General features: G+C 54.0%; 6 protein-coding genes across 6 annotated transcripts; 1 reads left to right on the forward strand and 5 right to left on the reverse strand.

The window, feature by feature from the left end:
* Nucleotides 1–196: 196 nt before the first annotated feature.
* Nucleotides 197–1816, reverse strand: TrAtP1_012323 (uncharacterized protein; the record flags this gene model as incomplete). The annotated part of the gene is made up of 1 exon (XM_066115480.1): nucleotides 197–1816. One exon carries the CDS (start codon nucleotides 1814–1816, stop codon nucleotides 197–199), a length of 1620 nt encoding a protein of 539 aa, XP_065971579.1.
* Nucleotides 1817–2569: 753 nt separating this feature from the next.
* On the reverse strand, nucleotides 2570–2875 carry TrAtP1_012324 (uncharacterized protein; the record flags this gene model as incomplete). Its single annotated transcript, XM_066115481.1, has 1 exon — nucleotides 2570–2875. One exon carries the CDS (start codon nucleotides 2873–2875, stop codon nucleotides 2570–2572), a length of 306 nt encoding a protein of 101 aa, XP_065971580.1.
* Nucleotides 2876–4048: 1173 nt separating this feature from the next.
* On the forward strand, nucleotides 4049–7518 carry TrAtP1_012325 (uncharacterized protein). Its single transcript, XM_066115482.1, has one exon. The coding sequence runs from the start codon at nucleotides 4592–4594 to the stop codon at nucleotides 7193–7195; it is 2604 nt and encodes an 867-aa protein (XP_065971581.1). The 5' UTR covers nucleotides 4049–4591; the 3' UTR covers nucleotides 7196–7518.
* Nucleotides 7519–7875: 357 nt separating this feature from the next.
* On the reverse strand, nucleotides 7876–9552 carry TrAtP1_012326 (uncharacterized protein; the record flags this gene model as incomplete). The annotated part of the gene is made up of 1 exon (XM_066115483.1): nucleotides 7876–9552. One exon carries the CDS (start codon nucleotides 9550–9552, stop codon nucleotides 7876–7878), a length of 1677 nt encoding a protein of 558 aa, XP_065971582.1.
* A 583-nt stretch (nucleotides 9553–10135) lies between these two features.
* TrAtP1_012327 (uncharacterized protein) lies at nucleotides 10136–11265 on the reverse strand (the record flags this gene model as incomplete). The annotated part of the gene is made up of 3 exons (XM_066115484.1): nucleotides 10136–10360; nucleotides 10427–10825; nucleotides 10903–11265. The coding sequence occupies 3 exons, from the start codon at nucleotides 11263–11265 to the stop codon at nucleotides 10136–10138; spliced, it is 987 nt and encodes a 328-aa protein (XP_065971583.1).
* Nucleotides 11266–11393: 128 nt separating this feature from the next.
* Nucleotides 11394–13188, reverse strand: TrAtP1_012328 (uncharacterized protein). The gene is made up of 2 exons (XM_014090275.2): nucleotides 12444–13188; nucleotides 11394–12375 (listed from the first exon to the last, which is right to left on the reverse strand). Exons 1-2 carry the CDS (start codon nucleotides 13026–13028, stop codon nucleotides 12070–12072), a joined length of 891 nt encoding a protein of 296 aa, XP_013945750.2. The 5' UTR covers nucleotides 13029–13188; the 3' UTR covers nucleotides 11394–12069.
* Nucleotides 13189–19857: the final 6669 nt, after the last annotated feature.

Genomic DNA, 19857 nt, shown 5'->3' on the forward strand with positions numbered 1-19857 from the left:
CATAGTAAAACGCCATTCGCCGTCTTGCAAATCAACCATCTACCTAATAGAGCCAAAGAAACGAATCTACTTTGTTTTCAAACATCTCTCAGAGTGAGGCTACTATTAGCTTACTATTCTTTGTAATTCAACGTCCAAAAAGCTACAAGCTACAAAACTACTAGAACGTTGTTTAAATCCATCGGCAACTACCAACTTAAAACCCAGCAGGCTCAGGCTTCTGCGGAAAAGCCGGCGCCTTGATATTCATGCGGCACTGCTGCTTCCAGTCGCGCGGGGTGAACTTGTCGACAATGGCCTTGAAGGCGGCGAGGGTGCAGAAGGACTCGTCGCCGGGGAGGTGGCTGCCGGGGAGCTTGCAGCCGGGGATGGTGACGGGCGAGTCGTTGTAGCGGAGGCGGACGAAGTAGCCTTGCAGGGAGGTGAGTTGCTTGTCGGTGAGGTTTGGGGTTGGGGTGCGGCCGATGGAGGAGGAGGAGGAGGAGGAGGGGCGGAGGAATGAGGGCAGCCATGATGATGAGGATGGAGGAGGTGATGGGGTGGTGTTTTCGGCGTCGCGGAAGAGCTCGATGGCGATGTGGCTTGTAAAGGGCGGCCAGTTGTCGGTTTCAAAGGCTCCCAGGCTGGCGAGGACGCCGGCGAGGGTGGTGTCGTGACACCCGCTGAGGCCGAAGCGGAAGCCGCCTTGTTCGGTATCAGGTACGCTGCGGCTCATCTTGTGTGCTTGTTGTTCAAACTTGCCCTGGCCGCGCGCCTGTACAAAGGCCTCGTCCGGGGGCGAGATGTTGCGCTCGGCACTGCTGACCATGCGCGCGGTGACGTCGCCCAGCAGAGCGCCAATGCCCAGCGTGCGGTACTCCTCGCTCTCTTTGTATCCGGCATACCACTCCTCGACGCCAATCTTCTCCATGATGGCGCGCGCCTTGGCGTCGTAAAAGTCCTTGGGCAGCCGCGTTGCCGGGCCGTGGGCGAGCGTCGAGTTGACCGTGTCCATGAGGCCGCTGAGGCGGGGCCTTGCATCGACGGCCACGCGGGGGCTCTCCTCGGGCATGTACTTGCCGAGCTTCTTGGTCAGGTAGGCCATCTCGGGGGAGTCGTTCCAGCGCTCGGCGGCGCGCTTGGCAAAGGCCCGCGACAGGGCGGCGAAGCGGCGACAGTTGCTGTCGTTGGGGAAGAGCGTCTCGTCGGCGGGCGAGCGGGAGATTATTGTCAGAGGCGGGAAGTCTGCGGCGCGGGTGTGGGGAGGGTAGAGGCCGAGAAAGGCCTGCTGCATGGACTCGAGGGCGCGCGGGATGGGCGTGGCGCGCAGGTAGAGGAAATCGGCATCGTGGACGCTGGCCGGGAGGAAGCCGAGGTGGTCGACGTAGAGCTTGCGGAGGCGGGAGCCGAGGGCGTACGTCGTCTCGCGGCCGCGGTCGGTGAGCATGCCAAAGTCGCAGATGCCGTCCGTCTCCATCTTGTGAGAATCGCTGGGGCCCGTGGCCGGGATGGCTGCGTCGTCGGCGCCAAACGTCTCGAGGCGCCGCCGCCACTGGAGCTCGGTGAAGGTGTTGCTGGCCGAGCCTGGGCCTGGGCCCGGACCCGAGCCGGACTCGGTGCCCGGGCCGGAGGGGCCCAGGACGGCGGAGCGCAGGTGGCGGACGGCGTTGCAGTAGGGCCAGTAGGCGGGCAGGCCGGTGTTTGTGAAGCGGGCGTTGATGGGGGTTCGCTCGCCGTGGCGGAGGAGGATCTGGACCTGCTGGAGGTGAAGGCGAGGCGGGTAGAGCTGCTGCAGCTCGGCGTCTGAGTAGGGCGGGCGGGGCTGGAGCGTCGTCATTGTGGGAGGAGGGGGAGCTTGGACGAGTTGTTGGTTCAGGGGGCTTTCAGCATTTGGTGGTTTGTCGACGGTGAACTGTGAATAGCTGTTCTGCAGCTGTAGAGGTTGAGAAGAGATTGGAGGTGAAGACAAGGTTCGTCACTGGGAGTTGAAAGTCGGTATGGAGGTGGTGACAAGGTTTCAGCCACTAGCTAGGCGTAGATGCAGAACGATGGCAGCGAAAGTGGCCCGATTGGGTGGCGTTTTTTGCCGAGGGAAGCCACGTTATTATGGGGATCTGAGATGGTCTTGGCATACTGTTGCTGTTGATGGCGATGAGGGCATCTGTGAATATTCATTGTCGTGGGATTTGCTGGGTGTGATGTCGGTAAGTCTATAGAGCGAGGGGTTTCTGCTTAGCCCCGTCCTGATGGAGTTGAGCATGTTTGCAGCCTGTTTGTGATATGTTAAAGGAGATGCAGGACAACGCCGCAGCTGGTAAGAGGATGGAGAATCCAGTTGCATGTAGTTGACAATGGCAAGAATGATAGGGCTGAGATGTTTGGCGGTGTTGTATTTGGCGGCTGAACATGTCCTAAATAGGCCACACTGCAGGGCCTGCCTCGAACGTGAACAGCCAACGCTTGCTATGCAGCATTAGACTTCCGTCTTATTGAGCATGTACGTGTAGACTAGGAATCGAACAAAAATTTATCAATATGATTTATTAGCTACATCTACAATGGGTTGGGTGTGGACGTGAACGTGACTCTGCTATAGGTAACCGTAGTCTGAGAGTGAAGGCCAAGGGCCATTGCAGCATTGCCTTGTGGTGGAGGGATTTCTGATTCCAGATTTGTTCAATTGCATTTTGGTAAAGATGCCCTTGTATGGTATTCGAAAGAAGAAGGGGAACAAATGATACATTCTGTTTGTTGAAGGCTGCTGCAGTGCGCTGTCTACTGCATCTGCCGTGATCCGATAGACTTCGTGTAGAATTAGTGCCATTACCGTATCGTCAACAGAAAGGAGAAACAACCGTGCTGTGCCTGCAAATGTAAGCCCCCCATTGTCAACCATCGTCAATGCGGCAACAAGTTTCGATGCGAAATGTCCGCGGGCTCAAGCTCCAATGCGAATGTCCGAGGCACCGACTCCTCTTCCATACATGGCCCTACTGTAGCGGGGCCCTGTCTAAAAGTCGAACATTGGCCACAATGGCTTTTAGAATCCGCGGGGTTCCTTGAACTTTGGGTATCCCGTGCGTGGAAAGTGTAAAAGGACGGGAGAGGAAATGGAGGGGGACAAAAAGGTACTGCAGCGTAAGCAGCAAATTTAGCGTCGTATTCAAAAAGATGCTCCGGCGTGGTTATAATTAGGATGTTGCTTAATTTTTGTGAGACATGGGCAAAAGGAGTAAAAACACACGTAAGCGAGCGCACCGAGCAATGATGCCGACGACGATGGGTTAATCAGAAGCGGCGGAATGGAATATACGGGGCAAAAGAGGACTTTTCCCCCCCCTCGCTCAATCGTCTTGCCCTTGTTTTTTTTTTTTACTGGAATCATCTGAGCTTTATTTAGACGGCTGGCACTGACCCCATGCAGACATTCGGAACTTGCGGTATATACCGTAAAAGTAACTGATGGTAGAATTGGAAAACCGGGGCTGGATCGAGTCAAGTCGAGGCGTTAGGCGCCGGTCAGATGCCAATTGAATCACATGGGAAAAAGGCGAGGAAGGAAGACGGCGATGACGGGGCTTCGGGTCCTCGATAGTACCATCTGTGTACATGCATCGTCACATGCAGCATCACCGTTGCGACAAGCAGATAAAGGAAAAGACGGGAGGCTGGGGAAGAGACCCGTTCGTTAGTCGGCCTCTGCTCTTCTGTTCGTCCGGCCGCATCGTGCAGCGTGCAAGGGATCCTGGCGCAGAAATCGATGATTGCAATGAAATCATGGAGTTGTCCAAGCAGCGAATAGGGCGAGCACAGCCCGGCTGGCCAGCGACGATTTGCGCCAGCTTTGGGCCTAGCGGTGGTGCATCCTGATGGGCCATTCCGGCCTTTGCTCTTCATCCCAACCAAGATCTGAGGTATCCAGATCTGACGAGCCAGCCAAAGGTGCCAGTAATCAGCTCCAGCCAGGCAAATCTCCAGCGGGCCAATCACGGAAAGGGGATGCGACCGACTCTATTTTTTTTGCCCATTTTTGATCCACGGAGCTTGTTCAAGTTACGTTGGCCACAGCTCAGCCCGGGTGGCTCGGCTTCCACAGTCCAAGCCTTGTATAATTACATATCTAGTCTTTTGGGATCCTTTTTTTTTCTTGGCCTTTTCTACTCTTTTACTCTTTTCCTATTCTTGAACACTTGGCGAGATTAAAAAAATACGCGGAACTTTGAGCCTTGTATCCCCATTTCTCACTCCTTATTGCATAATACCTTGCAGCACAGTAGTTCCGGCCTACTTTCTGACGTCTCTGCCTTTATCCGAGCTACTGGTTCACTAAAAGGACAAACAAAACAAAACAGCATCATTGAACCGGATCTGCACCCCTTATTGGTCCATTGTCATTCAACGTCATATAAACGTTCAGGAAGAAGACAAACCAGTGCAAAAAAGGCCATTGTTGCGTCTGCTGCTTTTGCATTTATACCCAGCTTTCTCCTAGGCTTCTCAGCTTTCTTTCTTTTCACTTCAACACCCAAAGACATTCTTGATCCGATTATTCAAAGTCTAAAACCACACGGAATCTACATAGTTCTATGGATCACGACAGCCTCGCAAAACAATGAACGCCACAAAGACTGCGCCGGGGATGCCGCCCCCCGGCATCAACGCCGGAGACTCTGGCGAAGAAGAAAATCTTTCAGACGACTCCATGTGTCGGGACCAGGATGACGCCCAGGCCTTTCTGCAGCCGGCCATGAGCGCCGCCGCCAGCCATTTGACCTCGTTGCGCACTCCCGCCACCGAAAAGGCTGCTGCGCTGCGGAGGCCACAAGTCGACAGCTACTTTGATGAGCCTCAGACATACGGCGACGACGACGGAGACGGGGACACGACGCCGGAAGCACCAGCAGGAGCATCAGCTCTGCCTCAATCGACGCCTCCGCTGCCGGCAACGCAACTCAATGGAAAGCCTGTTCCTATGCTGGGGCCTGTGCCGCTGGCCTCGCCGCGACGACACAGTCCGCCTTCGCCGTGGAAGTCTCAGCAGTCGACCAAGGATGGAAAGCCGTTTAGCGAGGCCCGCGGGATTCTCCATGCGGCCTTTGAGCCCACCCGCCAACGATCACGGTCAGCTGGCCAGGAGGCCTTGAAGAAGCTGCAGCAGGCATTCCCCTCGCATCTGCTCCCGTCATTGCCAAAGTCGCTGCCAAAGTCGTTGCCCAAGTCGTTGCGGCCGAGCCGGTCTGACGCTTCCCGGCGGCGCGGCCACGCCTCGTCGGATTCTCCTCCTCGAGACGCCCCTGATTCTCCGTCAAGTCCGGATGCCAACCCTGCTGGCTCTTCCTCTGCAGCTTCAAGACCGCCGCTGCTGCGCAGGACAACGTCTGACGACAGCATGCTGTACCACAGCCTGTCCCGCGCCTCGTCTCTGGGCGACGACGACCGCTTCACCGACGTCCGCGACATGGTCAACGTCCGCTTCATGGCCATCAAGCACAGCCTGCCCGACGTGCCCAACTTCAAGATTCCCAGCATCCCGGGCCTGGCCGGGCTGCAGGCCATCTCCCGCAGGTCCACAATCTCCCTCAACGGCATCTTCTCCAACGAATCCGCCAACCACTCCAAGCAGAACCTGGACTCTGCTGCTGCTGCTGCTTCCAAGGAGATGCCCAAGGAAGCCCCCATTGACGATTCCGAGCGCCTGGACCGCGTGCTGGAGGAGCTGACGGGCGACATCGTCGTCATGGGCGGCTACCGCGGCTCGATCCTGCGGTCTGCCGAGCCGCCGCACCAGCAGCTGTGGGCGCCGGTCAAGCTGGGGCTCAACCTGCGCAAGGCGAATCTCGAGGTCGGGCTGGACGACGCGGACGAGGAGACGATGGAGGAGCGCATCTTCCCGTCGGGCATGCTGCAGCACATCGGGCCCATTGACATCTCGCGCAAGTTCTTCAAGAAGCTGCGCTCGTGCGACAACGCGCGCGCGGGGCGCCTCCGCGTGTGGGACTACGGCTACGACTGGCGCCTCAGCCCGTCGCGATCGTCGGCGCGGCTGCTCGACTTTCTGCGCGGCCTGCCGTCGAACCAGCCCGGCGTGCCTGTTGAATCCCGCGGCGCCGTCGTCGTCGCGCACAGCCTCGGCGGGCTCATCACGCGGCACGCCGTCAACCGGCAGCCCGACCTCTTCGCCGGCGTGCTCTTCTGCGGCACGCCCATGCGGTGCGTCAACATCCTGGGCCCGATGCGCAACGGCGACGCGGTGCTCTTCAACGACAAGCTGCTGACGGCGCAGGTCAACTTCTCCATCCGCACGTCGTTTGCGCTGCTGCCCGACGACGGCTTCCTCTTTGTCGACAAGTACACGGGCGACGAGTATCCCGTCGACTTCTTCGAGCCCGACAACTGGGTCAAGTACCATCTGAGCCCGTGTGTGGCGCCGCCGCTGCCGCCGTACAACCAGCCGCCGCCGCACTCGCCCCTGGCCGCCTTTTTCCCGAATGCGCTGCTGCGCCCGAGCAAGTCGGACAAGAGGCGCAACTCCATGTCGGGGCCTGACGCGGCCAGCAAAGAGGCTTCCAGTGCCAGCAACAGCAACAGCAGCAGCAATATACCCCAGGGCCGAGCCTCCATGGCACCGCAGCTCGGCAACAACAGCCGCAAACCCCAAAACCACCGCCACACGCTCAGCATCCCGCCCTCGTCCCAAGCCCCCTATTCCCACTCCCACGACACAAACACCAACCTCCCCCCTTCCCCCCCCTCGCCCTCCATCGACCCAGCCCTCTTCCGCCGCAACTACGAATACCTCACCCGCACCCTCGCCTCCGTCAAGCAGTTCCGCTCCGAGCTCGTCCACAACCAGGCCCACCAAGACGCAAACGCCTACCCGCCCCTGGCCGTCATCTACGGCAAATCCATCCCCACCGTCTACGCCGCGCACGTCAACGGCCGCGACGCCATCCCCTGCTCCGACGCGTACGACGAGCTCGTCTTCCGCCCGGGCGACGGCGTCGTGCTGGCGAGGGAGAGCATGTTGCCCGAGGGCTACTCGATTGCAAAGGGCGGGCGCGTGAGCACGGATCGCGGGCATGTGTCCATTTTGACGGACATGCCGGCGCTGGGCAAGGCGTTGGGCGCGTTGGTGAGGGGGAGGAGAAAGGGGATTGGGTATGGGTCGGTGTCTGAAGCAGCGGGGACGACGACGACGACACAGCAGGATAATTGATCAAGGCTGCAACTCTTCTCTTTTTCAGTCTGCTCCTTTGTTTTCAGATGGCATGACGCCGGAAGAGATGCATATATCATCATCAACACATGTATAAATCTCCCATCTCGCATATTCTAGCATGGGCGTTCAGTTATTTTTTTTGGTTTCATTTTCACCATATGGCATATGACTTGGAGGAGGAAATGGGCATCAAGCAGCGAAATCATGTCACATCTCATCATACCCTTACGTAGCATTTTTTTTTTCACATTTTCATATACCCCATATTTGCATTATGTAGTCGAGGTATCTAAATACCAAATCATCATTGCTTTGCTTTGAAAAAAAGGAGAAGAAAAAAAAAACATTGAGTAATGCTGTGAAATTCATTTATATCCAGTGATTGCCATATATATATACCCAGTTTCCCCCTTTATGCTATGTAGAACCGCTTTCATGCCGTTATCAATGGTATCATGTACAAAAAAATCTCTTGTGTGTGAGAGAGACCAAAACCTTTGTGATATATCAAAGGCTTGGTTCCATATCCAGTTGTTCCCCCTCCATTGTAGTCGTCATCAACTCATAATAATACAATCCAAAATGAAAAAAAAAGTCCAAGAGTCGCAATGCAAAGCTTGACGCTGTACCTTTTTTTCCCAATCCTATTGCTTCGAGCATCTTCAATGCATGCAAAATCATGTTGGCACATCCTTCATCTCGTAATCGTGATCAACCACCGTCCCCAAATCTCTCGTCTCCAGAAACGTCCGCCCAACTAGCTCATCCGGAAGATACTGCTGCCTCACCTTGCCATCTTTGTAATTGGGCGGGTACTTGTACTCTGCTCCAAAGCCCAAATCTCGCATCAGCCTCGTCGGCGCGTTTCTCAGGTGTAGCGGCACCGGTAGGCTCGCCACGCCGGGCTCTCGCAGGGCGGCAAAGGCATTGTTCAGACCGCGGTATGCGCGAGTGCTCTTTGGTGCCAGACAGAGGGCCACGGCGCAGTGAGCTAGGGGGATGCGGGCTTCGGGCAGGCCAATTTGCTGCGTGGCCGTATAGGTGGCCGTGGCAAGGGGCAGGAGGGTGTTGTCTGCGAGGCCGACGTCTTCTGAGGCGATGACGACCATGCGGCGGGCTATGAATAGGGGGTCTTCGCCGGACTGGATCATGCGTGCGAGGTAGTACAAGGCAGCGTCTGGGTCGTTTCCTCGGACAGACTTGTGAAAGGCGGAGATTGTGTCGTAGTGCTGGTCGCCAGCGCGGTCGTAGACGAGAGTTTTGGTGAGAGACTGCTTCATTGTTTCTTGCGTCATGCCCTCGCGGAGGGTGAGCGATAGGGCGAGTTCGAGAAGGTTGAGGGCTGTGCGGGCATCGCCGTCGCTGAAGCGGGCAAGGTAGCTCATCATCTCGTCGTCAATGAGGGGCGAAGGCGGGTAGACCGACTCCTCCACCTTGCGAGCCCGCCTCAGGATATCGACAATGTCTTCCGTGCCGAGGGACCGCAGCGTAAATGTCCGACATCGAGAGAGCAGCGCATTGGCGACTTTGAAAGACGGGTTCTCCGTCGTGGCGCCGATGAGGGTGATGGTGCCCGCCTCGACCGGCCGCAGAAAGACGTCCTGCTGGGCCTTGTTGAAGCGGTGGATTTCGTCGCAAAAGATGATTGTCTTGCGGCCCGTGAGCTGCAGGTCGTTGGCGGCCTCCTGGAACAGCTTCTTGCATTCCTGCACGCCCGAGCTGGTGGCGTTGAGCTCGATGAAGCGGCTGCCCACCATCTGGGCAATGCACCTTGCAATCGTGGTTTTGCCAGTTCCCGAAGCGCCCCAGAGTATCATGGACGGCACCCGGTCCGATTCGATGAGCGACCGCAGCACGCCGTTGGTTCCGACGAGCTCTTGTCCACACACGTCGTCCAGCGTCTTTGGCCGCATCCTCTCGGCGAGGGGGGCTGCGCGGTGCGTCTTGGTCTTTTTCAGCACCCGTCCATCGGCGTCTGCCCCGTTTGCCGCTCCATTCGCATCGCCATTCAGCGGTGCCGCGTCTTCCATCTTCCGGTCCTCCTGCGGCCCCTCGTCAAGAGACCTCTTCTTGCCGGCCAGCGGCGGGAACGTCATGTTGCTGATGGGCGTGTGGGCTTTGGGGCCGGGATCGGTGATCTGCCGCTTGGGCGTGGGCGTGAAGAAGCTGGAAGCGCTGCGCTTCTGTGGCTGCGAGGCAGGGATTGCGGCGCCATTTTGCGTCGACGGCTGAGGTTGCGGAGGGACGATTGGAGTGCTCGGATCGAAGATGAGGGTTGTGCAGCCGGAGTCGATGTGGTCGTTGATATCGGTTGGCTTGACGGGCTTGTTGCAGATTGGGCAGGCGACTGCCATGGCCGGGAGAGGCACGAAGAAGAGAAGAATATGATGAAGAAGAAAGAGAGAAAGAAAGAAAGCAAAAGTTTCTACAAGCAAGACAGGGATTGGTCTGTAGCAGCTTCAGCAAGCTTCGCCAATGGATGAGATGGATGGTCAAAGTCGGGTTTGAATTGGCTTGTGCGGTGTACAGAGTCGCTTTGGTCGCGAGTCCAAGTTTAGTCAGCGCCACTGCTTAAGAGAAACGCGCGTTTGGCGTCGGCACGCGACCTGGCTATTGACATCAAATGCCAAATTGATGTTTACATGATGCTATAAATCATCAAGCATACACGCCGTATTACCGGAATCCTTATTGGTAAGAAAGATGAATGAGATGCAGCACAAGGAACTACTTGTCAGGCAGCCAATGCAATAAAGAGCCTCTCAAGGTGGGCTGTAAGCGACGAATGAAGCCAGTTCGTCAAGCTTTGCATCATGCTCATGCACTCATGCGAGATCTTTATTGGTAGAAACTGCTACTTATTACTCTTTATAATTTCATACAATTCAACTCCCGCCTTTTCTCTCTTTAATGTATACACTACTTGCATCATCGCTCTCAGGATGCTGAGGGCTCCTCGTCTTCAGCCTTTGTCCGAAACAGCGTGTGGATAATGCTCTTCTTCTTTTTTATTACCTTGACATTTTCTTCTCCCTCGGGCTTATCAGCAGACTCTATGCGAGCAGCTGCACTTCCGCCCGCTTCCTGCCCGTGTCTTGAAGGATTTGGAGGCTGCGTACTCGAAGGCGTGATGCTCGCTGGAGACCTTCGCAACGATAGTGACTGTTTCTCGTTAGCACGATGTTGATAATATAGATATCCATCTATAGAGAAGTAGCTTGTGAATACCTTTAATATCCGCCTCTCGTGTGATTTGCTCCCTTCTCCTTCACTCGCAACCTCTCTATCCTTGGCCACAGCATCCGAAATCCTCCCCGCGACCGTTTTGCTTCCCCAAGCAAGGCACTCTTCTGCTGCAGGGACAAAGCGCACCACTCCTCTCATAGGTGGAACACGAAGAATGGTTTCCATGTGTTTCTGCAGCACTGCAGTGTTGCGCTTATTGGTGGCGGGCTGAACTTCAGAGGGGAGAGCCGTGATGGTGAGAATGTAGGCGGGGTGCGATGAGCCGCCAAAGAAGAGACATTGGCTGTGGAGAAGAGAGACGACAGTAGAAGAAGGATAGCGGTTGTATCTTGCGGCGAGCTGGTGGGAAAAGGTGATGAGGAAGTGTTGCTCGTCTTCAACCTAGTTTCACAACTCGGTTAGAAAATTACGACACTATTCAACAGCATCAATTCAAGTGGTTTGGGAAATATTCTTGCCGTGACATTTGTTTTCACTTCAGCATAAACTAAAGCTTCTCTCCGAACTGCTTCCACAGCTGAATTCCTCCCAGATCGTTCGTAAAGCGCATCGTGAAAGTATTGGCTTCGTTTCTCGGCCTGGCGCTCCTTTTCACCACGCGGCACTGCTCTAACGACAGGCCTGGCGGCATCGTCTGGGGATAAGCTGAGATGAGCTCGGGCATCGCCTTCTATGACAGTCTCCAAGCTGGATATCTTGGGTTTGGCCTTGAGTTTTCGCTCTGAAGTGGGCGAAGGAGGTGCTGCTGCTGTATCTTGGGGCTTCGTGATTCTGACGATTGGAGTTCTATGTGGCGGAGATGGCGATAGATGTTGGTCCATTGTGAGATGATGCACGGTAATAATGAGGTCAGAAATGTTTCGCTTTTCCTTTGCTGCGCGTCGTAGATGCTGCTGATGCTAATGTTGATGCTAGAGTGAGATAGCCAGCTATTCTCAAATGATAGAGCTGCTAGATATATACACATGTGAATGCGCATCCATCAAAGTAAATTCGCACAAAGGCATTCACTGTGCGCTGAATCGCTCAGAATGAACGTGCCGTCCCTTTGTGAGAAAATGTCGACATCAACTGACAAAGGTCTCACCTGCAGGCATCTGGCAGGAGAGAGTGCCACCATGCACGCAGTTTCCACTTCACTTTTTGTTTCACATCCATGCCCGTATCCTACTCTCCACCATTTTTCACCATCTCGACGGAGAGAAAAGCGTCGCACAAGTGAAGTATATGGCTTGCAGCTAGCCTACAGAAACACGGCGGATGCTCGCAACCTCGGCAAAGGTACGTGTATCAAAAGGCTGTCAACATTACAAGAGTGCATGTGGCCGTAGAATCGTGATTCATATTCCTCAAGGTTCGGTAGAATTATATATGTGAACTATATATGTCAACTGCCTTGTATGTGCATGCCATGATAGTAGCAGATACATTTGGCAAGATGCTGCAAATGCCACATCAGAAATGAAAATAATTAGTACATCCAACTGAAATTGCGTCGCTCAATCCTGGTGTATACATCGGAGCACGACGCCGTCTCCATCAGCCACCCTTTTTACAGGGCCAGCCGTCTCCAACCCCGATATATTTCTCTCTTTTTTACCACAATCCTAGGCAGTCCATACAAATCACGCTCTTGTGGCCTTTCGCTCCAGGATGGCCTGGTATCCCGCGACTCCAAGAATGGCAGCTTCCAGCGGAACAAGCAGCACCGAGAGTATGACACCGGCCTGGCTCTGTTTGCACAGGGCGCCAAAATACGGCTGGGCGGTCGTGGGCACGGCGGTCCAGCGGCACGTCCAGCTCTGGAGGCTGTCGACGGTGGAAGAGGCGTTGACGGCGTAGAAGAGGGACATGGCGACGAGAGAGGCAACGAAGCCAATGGCCGGGGCAGCAATGCTGGCGATTGCGTGGGGACCAGTCAGGCTGCGAAGCTGCATTTCGAGTAAGATCAGCAACTGGAGGCAAGACTCGAATGATGTTGTCAAGTACATGTACTTACAGCTTGAATCTTGCTAAAGAAGAGTGACACAACATTGGCCACGGTCACAACCACGCCGCCGGCAATCAGCGCGGCAGTGGGACGCAGATCAAACTGCGCAGGCCACAGCGAGAGGTGGAACTCGGCCGGCAGATACGTCTCGTGGTAGACAAGCAGCCCGTTGGCCGAGACGCCCAGGATGGTGATGCCGGCCGCCAGGGCCAGGACCGTCAGGGCGATTCGAGAGTTGTGGACAATGCCGAGGAGGCGGTGCTTGGACTGCAGCTGCGACTGGCGCTCGGCGTCCTGCGCTTCGACTTTGACTTCGTAGTCCACAGAGGAGAGTTCGTTTTTGAGGCTGGACATTTTGAATGCGAGGCGTTTTGGGGTATCTTTGGGCGAATGAACAGAAGAACAGTTTGGCTGAAAAGGGAAAATGAAAGACGGCAAGGAGAGAAAGGGAAAACGAGAAAGAAAGAAAAGAGACGGTTTGTTTGGACAAGACTTGCTTACCACGAAACAAACATGATGAAATGGATTTACTCGAGGGGGAAACACTGCGTAGATGTAGATTTCAGCGGCATCATCGCCCGGCGCTTCCAACATGTCAGATCCATCATGGTGGCCAATGACATGCACGGCAAACTCCACGCTGGGAGATGGAGATGCACCCTTTAACCGCGTTGATTGACGTCTGCCGTCCCTTGGCGCCTTCTCACCAATAAGAAGAAGATGCGAGTTGGATTGAATAGCCAAGGGAAGAGATGATAATCTGGGGTCACATTTCTAGATGGAGAGGGCTGTTGATGTTTCTTGGACTCGGCGCTTGGGTGAAGAGTGCCGGGCCAATGAGAGGCGAGGAGGGGGTGCCGAAAATAGAAACTCGGTTGTTTTTTTGGGAAACGAAACAGGCACACGGCGGTTAAGAGGTGCATAAGATTTGTTTGGGGTTACATTGTATGGACGATTGCAGGTAAAAATCAATTTGTGCGTGGATAATTATAGATTTTTTTTTTTTTTTGTTTCTTAAAACTTAATCACAATAGATGAAAGTCTTGAAGATAAAGACTCAAGATAGAGTGCATGTAATGACGAGGCTTCATTGTCGCGCGCCAAGTAGCGTCTGCGGTATAACGGCTGGTTCTTGGCAAATCCACCGTATTGTTTGATATTGATTTTCAATTGCTCTACGGTGCAAAGAGGTGACACTGCATGTAATTGACATTAATTTGACGCTGCTCTTGGCATGGGTACCACCATGATAACTGCCGGAGTATATTGGGGCTTAATTGCGAGGCAATAACACCGCGGAGAATTACATTAGAATACAGGCACAGATTCGTCACATGGTGCCGTATAACGCAACATTGGGCGTCTCTAGCATCACCGCGCCAAGGCAACAAGCGCGGTGGAGAGAAAACGGTGAGGATGGGATTTGCATCTCCAACGTCCAAGTCGGAAAGCGCACGAGCAACAGCCGTGCTCATCTTCTCCTCTTCTCTTCTCTAGCTGGGCGGCTCGACCCGCAGAGCAAATCAAACGGTGGTCCCGTTGCGGCTTTGGCCTCTTCTTCTCCTCCTACCATTAACAAGTCCCTCACTGGCACTCCTACCAAGGTTGTGCTCCCTTATCCCCCCCATCTTGTACCAGCATTTCGGACTTATACAAAAAGGCTGCTCCTCATATCAAGTGCCATGGCAGCAGCCAGTAGCATTTCCAAACACGCTCCCCACCAAGTTGTTCAGCTGCCATCAAGACGCTTGGGGGTGGGGCCTACCAAGATTATCGTCTCTCCTTGGCTTAGGCTGCGGATGGAATGTCATTTTGCTGGACAGGGGAGGGGGCGTGTACAAGGAGGGCCGTTCGCTGAAAGAAATATAACAACATACAGTAAAAAAAGAGGCAGCACAGAGGAGATTTGCCCTTGTCATTTTCGTTCAAGGTTCAAGGAAGAAGCTTCTATTGAGATACGAGCAGACGAGCCTCAGCTTTGAGCTGTCTAAACTGATGGAGCGCGCTCTCTGTATGTGAGATGTGATGACGTTGGAGACAGCCGTGCGGGTTTGAGCAGGGGCTTGAGTCACGAGGAATATGAGCTGAGCTGCATGTTGTTTATGCAACGTCGGTGGGATGGAGTCTATCGTATTTTAGAGCGCTGGCTACTGTCAGCCCTGTAGAGCATCTTGGGGGCTGAAGTTTAGAGCAAGAGGGGAACGGTGACAAGGTGCTGGGTCGGTGTAGTGGGCTTCGGAGAGAAGGATTTGGAAATGACTCGCTGGCTGTAGGTGAATGGGATAGCACCGAGAAGAAAGAATGGAAGACTGGGTGATTAACGTATTCAGGTAGTATAAGCGCCTGCATCTCTGGACTCTAGGGTAGGTACGTAGTGTGGAGGATTATTCCGTACAAAGACATGCTCACAACGATGCTATACCTACAATACGACTAATGTAAGTCGTGAATACTACGCTCATGACGAACCTTAATCGGAATAGAGCAGCACTATCTGTAAGACACCTGGCACTTTGTAGTTGATGCTAGTACATACTACTTGTACGGAATACATCCCGTTCTCTCACACGCAAGAGGAAACCTTCCGCCATTGGGACACACCAAGATGAGATGCTCACCCGGGAACAGACAGGGATCCAACTTCCGCGCTGCTAATGCCCCTCTGGCATCCCCCGGGAGAAGCCTAATATGTATCCGAACAAGCGAATGGAACAATGTCCGTCACGGCCTCAAAAAGACGAGAAAACGATGCGTGTTATACGTCCGCATAGGGCAGGCTAGTAGCTATCTTGTGTGCCTGTAAACTGTAGCGTATGTAATAGATGCATGCTTCGTGCGTGCATTTACGTACTGCCACCGTTCTCCTCCATGGGTCCCCTCGTTTACAGCGCTGAGGCTGAAAATAAATGAAGGCGGCTGCAATGTGACGGTCCAGACGTCATCCTCTGCTTACAAGCTTACAGAGCATGAGCTTTTGGGGATTTATCAGGACAGATTAAAAACCACAAGCATCCTTCAGGCTGCAGCGCCTTCTATCTTGGATCCATTCTGATTGATCCCATGCTGTGGAAACACACAGCAATGCATCCTCGGCAACTCCAAGGTAACCTTGCTCCGCAGTCATTTCTCCCACACTCTCTTGTTCGTCTCCTTTCCCAGCTCTTTTTTGACGTCTGCTGCTGCTGTTATTACGTAGCACAGCAGCAGTATTTCCCATTCCATCAAGAGATGGATCGTCAAAAGCGGAGCCGCCAACGATCCTTGTTCAGCTGGGGACTAGCAAAGGAGAGACGTGCTAATGCAATGGATGTTCGGCGACTATGCAAATGGACCCCGAAAATCTAAACTGCTTTGGCAGGCCCACGATGCTGGCTCTTGTCAATGTCTTGGGGAGCCCATCGAGCGGCTACACCTGTCGACTTATCATTCCGCTCAACACACATCTCGCCATTTTGAGTTTGAAACTGGCATCTCGGAGCAAGGGATTGCAGGACTATTGCTCTTAGCACGGGCTGCTACTGCCGTGCTACTGCTGGCTGTGTCACTTGCCGATGTTTGTTTCTCCTGGTGCTGCCAAGGTAGACGTCAATGTCTCAACGCTTGTCGCATCACAAAAGTGCGCCGGCGCGGCTCTCGCCCGTATGCAAGTACAAGTATATCGCACGAGTAACTCAGTAAACCGTACATGTACTTTTTCCTCTTCCTAGTTCGCTCACTGCCCTTTTGACGGCGCTAAACCGCAAGCTGCTCAGTGTCGCGATGTCTCAGTTCTCGGGACCTACCGCCGCCTCCCCAACTAGGAAAGGAAGTCACCGTTGGTGATTGTCGTTGTTGAAGCGGTTTTGGAACTAGGCAAGGTAGTAGTTCCAAGCAGCAGAGCCCATCGGACTTTGGCGAGCTGCCTGTAGGCATCGTAGCGGCCGACCATGGCTCGATGGGTGCTGTCGGATATGTGACACTGGGCATCTTGGCCTGGCAGATGGCATCGAAAATGATCGATCGGTTACACCATCACACGTCTTGATGCTTGCTGATGCTGCCTTGTATGCGTGATTGATTTGACACTTGACAAGCATTGCATGCTAACCAGATTGAGGGAGCTCTCAAGGCCAAGGTTGTATTGCCGGGCGAGTCCCCTGATGCTGTGCCCCCATACGACGACTGGGAATACATGCTGCTGCTGCTAGTAGTCGTATAAGGTCCGTATCTACAAGTACAGCGTGCGCAAGTCTTTGCGTCCCGTCAAGCACAGCCCGTCACGCTGCCTCGCTGGACTAAGACCCTGACGGTAGAAAGTTTCCGAGCCTCTTGGCGTGCAGTAACGACATGCTATTGATCTGGGGCTGGTCTTCTTTGTCTGTTACTATCTCATTCTACTGATTAAGCAATTGGCGGCCGGCGGTGCTTGATTCGTCGTTTGACATGGTTGGCATGTATGCATCCTCCGCCATGGTGTAGACGCTTGGCCTACCGGCTTCTGTTCCCTAACCCGTTTTCAACTCTAAGCTCCTCAGCTGATATGGGCTTTTCTCAACATATATGTGAGAAAGAACAGCTAGACGTTTGACCTCCAGCTCGAGTCAGGGCGGTGCATCATCATCCGCTACTCACTCGGGAGCCTCTGGATAGGTTCAACGGCGCTCAGGGGGGACTAGGATAGGCGGCAGGCGAATAAGAAGGCAAAGATGCATTGACAGAGACGAGCAAGCTTTCTCTCCCCCGGTCATTCCAAGCAGCGGGTTCTGTGTAGACCCTCAGCCCTGTTCGCAATGGCTGCGAGCACTGGACGACTTGAGCGTCTGCCGGATGTCTCACCTGTGATGTATACGAGCAGCGTTTGCTCTATATACAGGTGGTTTGAGACAGGATTGGTGGACCATGTCATGCACGCACTTGACACACACGACATCTTGACAGAAAATCGCCACCGGCGAGGACATCAAGGTGCGTCGAGCCTGATGAGACAGTCATGGCCGCTGTTTGCAATTTGATCCGTATTGGCTCTGGCGTTGCCAAATGCTCTGCCCACGAGGTCACACACGGGCCTTGCTTGACGCGGAATGCTCGCCCCGGGTCCTTTTGCTGCTGCTACTGCATACATTTTGCAAGTAGTGTAAGTCGTTACGGAGGATCACTGCAGCCATCTACTCGAAATTGCCGGGTTTTGGATACCCGTGACGGGTCGTTGATCCCAGACTCGGCGAGCACAAAACATCGACTCCCGTCAAGAACCTCGATCCGTACATCTCGAGATACAAGATACTCTCTGGAGGATCGGCCGAGTACGTTACTTCGCTCCTGCGCCCCCCCCCTTCGTGCTCCCGTAGGCTAGACGGACGGCCAGGTCCCATTCATTATGCTGTAGGCGTTTGCAGGGGTCACCAACTCTTGGGCCGTCCGTCAGATCCACTGGACTAGGACCCTGGAAGAGAACACCCCCCCCCCCCCCCCCCCCCCCCCGGCGCTCATCTTTTCTTTTTTTTTCTTGCTCTCATCCTTTCGTTTCTTGCGTACCTGGTGAAACAAAATTGGCTTGGTCGGGGCTGGGTAGCACATTGGCCGAAGCGCTGGAGGGAAACGAAGCTGAGAGGGCTCTGATTGGCGAAAATGCGGGTTTCTTTCTTTATTTTTTTTTTTGAATTTCTTATTTCCTTTTTGGGAGATTGACATGGTGACACTGGTCCCTGTATAAAGTCTAGTGAATATAGACAGTAGTTGATATCACTATGGAGTCCTAGGCAGTGATGGTATACATGGTATCGTCTAGGCGCCTTTGCTACGTAAGTGGCTGTGGTGACAGCTGGATGAGCTGTAATGCCCATTTTGAGATGCTGTGCCTCTGATGTCTCTCGCTCAAGACGAGCAATCACATGGCATATTTCTATTGTTGTACTAGAGCAGTAGTATTCGTTCACTGAACTCATGAGCAGCTCCATAACAAGCAACCGACGGCCCTATAGTACAGCTTTCGAGCTCTATCTTCGTCCAGTAACGTCCTCTCCTTTGACAGGTCTCAAAGGAAGCCTTTCTAGATTCGGGCACTGCATTCAAACCCTGCCTGCATACAGCCACAGCACGCTTTGCCTCTTTTTGCTGCCATGTCTTGGATTCTTTCTCTTCTTCTTCTTCTGCTTTTTTCCCTCTCTTGCTCGCCCTTTTTTTTTCTGGCCGTCCAGGGTCGTCTTTCAGCCCGTTCCGTCCCAAGACCCCCTCCTCTCCACTCCCCTCGAACTAGGGACCCGGAAGAGACGCTTTGGCGCTGGAAGGGGTGGCAGTGGGAAAGACAAAGATTGCCACCATTTTTCTCGATGGGCGCTCGCAAAATCCGATCCCACCGCCCTGGGCCCGCCGCGGCGATCGAGGGCTGGGCTGCCAATTTCACTCGCCCATGCCCCGATGGCGCAAAGCACACGCCCCCGTCCATTCTCCTTACGGGGGTATCCTTCTTGTAGTATTACCACTATCTGCTAGATTGCCTATAGACACTACTGCTGTTGTCTACTGCTGTTGTCTACTGCCGTCTGCTACAACTACCAAGCTAGCATGTACAATGCCGGTACCTACACCGTAACCAACACCGGCTTGAAATTATGTGCAATATACCGTACAGTACAGCATCGCATCTGACCAGAGCTCCTCGCCGCCTCCCACGTACCCACCGCAGCCCCCATGTTCCCCGTAATCCCATCCGGTCGGACTGATGCAATAGCTGTCCATCCTCGGTATGCAGCCCGGCGCGGGCAGCAGAGCCCCTGGTCCGCCTGGCCGGAAGACTTGAGATCCGAGAGGCGCCAAGAGATTGACAGACAGAGAGGGAAAAAGAGAGAGGAAATGCTACTTGATATACTGTGCTCCTTACAAAGCGGGCCTGTAACGTGCGTAATGAGGCCCCAGCCCAGCAGCCGCGGATGACGAAGGTGGATACAAGGGTATCTGGAGCTGGAGTCCCCCATCCAGCGTAAACAACCTTGCAGCGATCCAAGTCTTGCGGCGGTACCGAGCACTGCTTGGGGCTTTATCAACAAACTTGCTCTCGTCATTCTCCTTCTTTCCTTGTTCCTGCAAAGGCTATGGGCATATTTATTACAACGCCTCAACCCATCTGAATCTAGTACAATTCAGCATCACAGAGTCCATCATCCTATTACCTGCCGGTATATCAAAACAATACAATACATACCTAGGTCTAGTACTTGTATCCGGCAATACCTGGCTTGTCCTCACCACACTAAGCCAACCGTTTCTCGCCAGACCCAAAGAGCCTCCTCTCCTCTACTTCATCTACAAACACCCCTTTCTGGCTAAAACCACTTCACACCTTCTGTACACCCGCTCGTCCCACTTACTTCCTAACAGAGGTGAAAAGAAAAAAAAGGACCATCATCGGCTGCTTCGTGCATGCCCCCAAGTACCTACTTGCTTA

This window comes from Trichoderma atroviride, chromosome 7 (assembly GCF_020647795.1).
Source record: "Trichoderma atroviride chromosome 7, complete sequence".
NCBI lineage: Eukaryota > Fungi > Ascomycota > Sordariomycetes > Hypocreales > Hypocreaceae > Trichoderma > Trichoderma atroviride.